General features: G+C 46.6%; 1 protein-coding gene across 1 annotated transcript in view; it reads left to right on the top strand.

Annotated features, from left to right (window-relative positions):
* Positions 1-563: 563 nt before the first annotated feature.
* Positions 564-2869, top strand: part of ITSN2 (intersectin 2) — a gene marked incomplete at its 5' end in the record, with an annotated part of 77032 nt that continues 74726 nt past the window's right edge. The window contains 2 exon segments of the mRNA XM_015427449.1: positions 564-713; positions 2510-2650. Coding sequence (XP_015282935.1) covers positions 564-713; positions 2510-2650 — 291 coding nt within the window.

The raw sequence follows: 2869 nt of genomic DNA, 5'->3' as shown, positions 1-2869 counted from the left end.
CGCAATGTGCCTGGTGCGATGATGATACCGCCAGGTGACACCATCACGCTAGGCACATTGGGTGGGTTGCTCTAGCATTTGGGCAAAAAACTCTATCGTCATCATAGAGTTTTTGCCCAAATGCTAGAGCGTCCCCTGCGCAATGTGCCTGGTGCGATAATTTTACCTCCAGGTGACATCATCACACCGGGCACGTTGGGTGGGACGGGGTTCTTTGGGGGGGGGCTCCCTGCCAGCCAAGTGGCCAGCAGCAGATTGGGGGGCCCACATTTGGGGAGAACCCTGCCCCCATCACGGGGATGGCAACCCTAACCTCAGCCCAGTTCCTTGGATGTGATAAGACTCTGCTGCAATGGATTAACACAGCTGCCCCCTCTGGAACTAGTGAACATTGTCAGTGATCTTTTTAATAAATGCAGTTGGGAAGTACAAGAGAGTATCCATTTATTTGCAGCTATTACATTTTATACAGCAGTATATTAAACAAAATACAAATATGTGTGTAAATCGCTACTCCAAAAAAACAGTAGTGTTTTGGGTTTGTTTTTTCTAATAATCTCCAGGCAGCAAAGCAAGAACTGGAGCGTCAGCGTCGTCTTGAGTGGGAAAGAATTCGGCGTCAGGATCTTCTTAATCAGCGTAATCGAGAACAAGAAGAAATTGTTAAGCTGACCTCTAAGAAAAAGAGCCTTAATCTTGACCTGAATGCACTGGTGAGTCTGTTGCGTTACATCTCTTAGGGTTACCAACCTCCAGCTGAGGTCTAGAGACCTCCTGGTATTACAATTACTCTCCAGACTGCAGAGATCAGGCAGGAGGTGATGGGAAAGAGCTCACTGCCTGAGATCCCGGAGAGCTGCTGCCAGTCTGAGTAGACAAGACTGACCTTGATGGATCAAAGGTCTGACTCAATATAAAGCAGCTTCATTTGGGAGGGGCTGTGGCTCAGTGGTAGGGCATCTACTTGGTAAGCCCCGGGTTCAATTCCCAGCATCTCTACTAAGGATCAGGTTGGAGGTGATGGGAAAGAGCTTTCTGCCTGAGATCCCAAAGAGCGGCTGCCAGTCTGAGTAGACAATACTGACCTTGATGGACCCAGCAGGCCTGACAAGGCAGTTTCGTGTGTTCAACCCATTTTGCATAGGTGCCTATGAATCTCTTTGCCTAATTATAAAGATGGAAGCATGACCTTACAAAGTCCGTGTCCACAGTACGCTGCCTTGTCATGCTTTAAAATGCAGAGAACGATTTCTTTGTCTTTCTTCTGGTGCACACATGGACGGCCTTAAATGGCCATGCCATATTTTTTCACCGATTCTGCATGATGAAAAGGGGAATAATTTTTTTCTAAAGACAAAATATCTTCACTGCTTCCTTAGGAAAGTACTTGCCCAAACCCCGACATTTTTGGAAGAGTGTTACGGACTGGCTGTTGCTTGTTGGAGAGTCCTTGATTTTCAGCACATCATGAGCAGTGTTCCCTCTAAGCTGAGTTAGTGTGAGCTAGCTCACAGTTTTTTAGCCTCCAGCTCACACATTTTTGTCTTAGCTCAGGAAGGAGGGCTCCAGAGCCAACTAATTTATCCAGTAGCCAAATTGCTCGCTCACAATTTTAATGGCAGTAGCTCACAAAGTAGAATTTTTGGGCGTGGCCTATTATGCTAATGAGTTCCTGCTGGGCGTGGCCAGCTCAGGAGCCAGCCAGAACTCCGTTCCTGTGCGTTCCTGCCCCAAAATAGCCCTGGTTCAACCCATTTTGCATAGGTGCCTATGAATCTCTTTGCCTAATTATAAAGATGGAAACATGACCTTACAAAGTCTGTGTCCACAGTACACTGCCTTGTCAAGCTTTAAAATGCAGAGAACAATTTCTTTGTCTTTCCTCTGGTGTACACATGGACTGTCTTAAATGGCCATGCCATATTCTTTCACCAATTCTGCATGATGAAAAGGGGAATAATTTTTTCCTAAAGACAAAATATCTTCACTGCTTCCTTAGAAAGTACTTTGCCCAAACCCCGACATTTTTGGAAGAGTGTTACAGACTGGCTGTTGCTTGTTGGAGAGTCCTTGATTTTCAGCACATCATGAGCAATGCTCCCTCTAAGCTGTGGAGTCTTGTGAGCAAAAATTCTACTTTGTGAGCTCCTGGCATTAAAGTTGTGAGCAAGCAGTTTGGCTGTTGAATAAATCAGTTTGCTCTGGAGCCATCCTTCCTGAGCGAAGACAAAAGTGTGCGAGCCGAAAGCTAAAAAACTGTGAGCTAGCTCACACTGACTCCGCTTAGAGGGAACAGTGATCATGAGTTTTTTAATGGTTTGATCCTTTTAATCATTGTTTCCTTTGAACTTACTCGAAGGTGGGAGGGTGCCAGGAGACCATATGTGGCATTAAGGAATATAGTGGAGACAGAGGCAGTGATTGTCTAATATGTACTGGTGAAGTGCCTTAATATGATCAGAAGTGAAATCTCTCCCCCCCAGCCCCCCCCCACACACACACACTACAGAATGAGAAACACCAGCAGATCTCTGGGAGGTTGCAAGATGTTCGAAGCAGAAAACAAATTCAGAAGAGTGAGCTGGATGTTCTGGACAAGAAATGTGACTTGGGAATTATGGAGATCAAACAGCTGCAGCAACAGCTTCAGGTATGTAAGAAGAAGCAGGTGGTTTTGTCAGCTCCGACGAATGAGGCACACAGTGGAAAAATGCCCTGACCTGGATAGCCCGGGATAGCCCGATGCTGTGTGATCGCGGAAGCTAAGCAGGGTCGGCCCTGGCTAGTATTGGGAAGGGTGGCCTCTAAAGAATAGCAGGGGTGTGATGTAGAGGCAGGCAATGGCAAACCCGCCTCTAGGCTTGCCAAG

This window comes from Gekko japonicus, unplaced genomic scaffold (assembly GCF_001447785.1).
Source record: "Gekko japonicus isolate JY-2015 unplaced genomic scaffold, Gekko_japonicus_V1.1 scaffold2999, whole genome shotgun sequence".
NCBI classification, from domain to species: Eukaryota; Metazoa; Chordata; class Lepidosauria; order Squamata; family Gekkonidae; genus Gekko; species Gekko japonicus.
The sequence above is the reverse complement of the archived record's forward strand: the minus strand, read 5'-3'. Positions and strand labels throughout refer to the sequence as shown.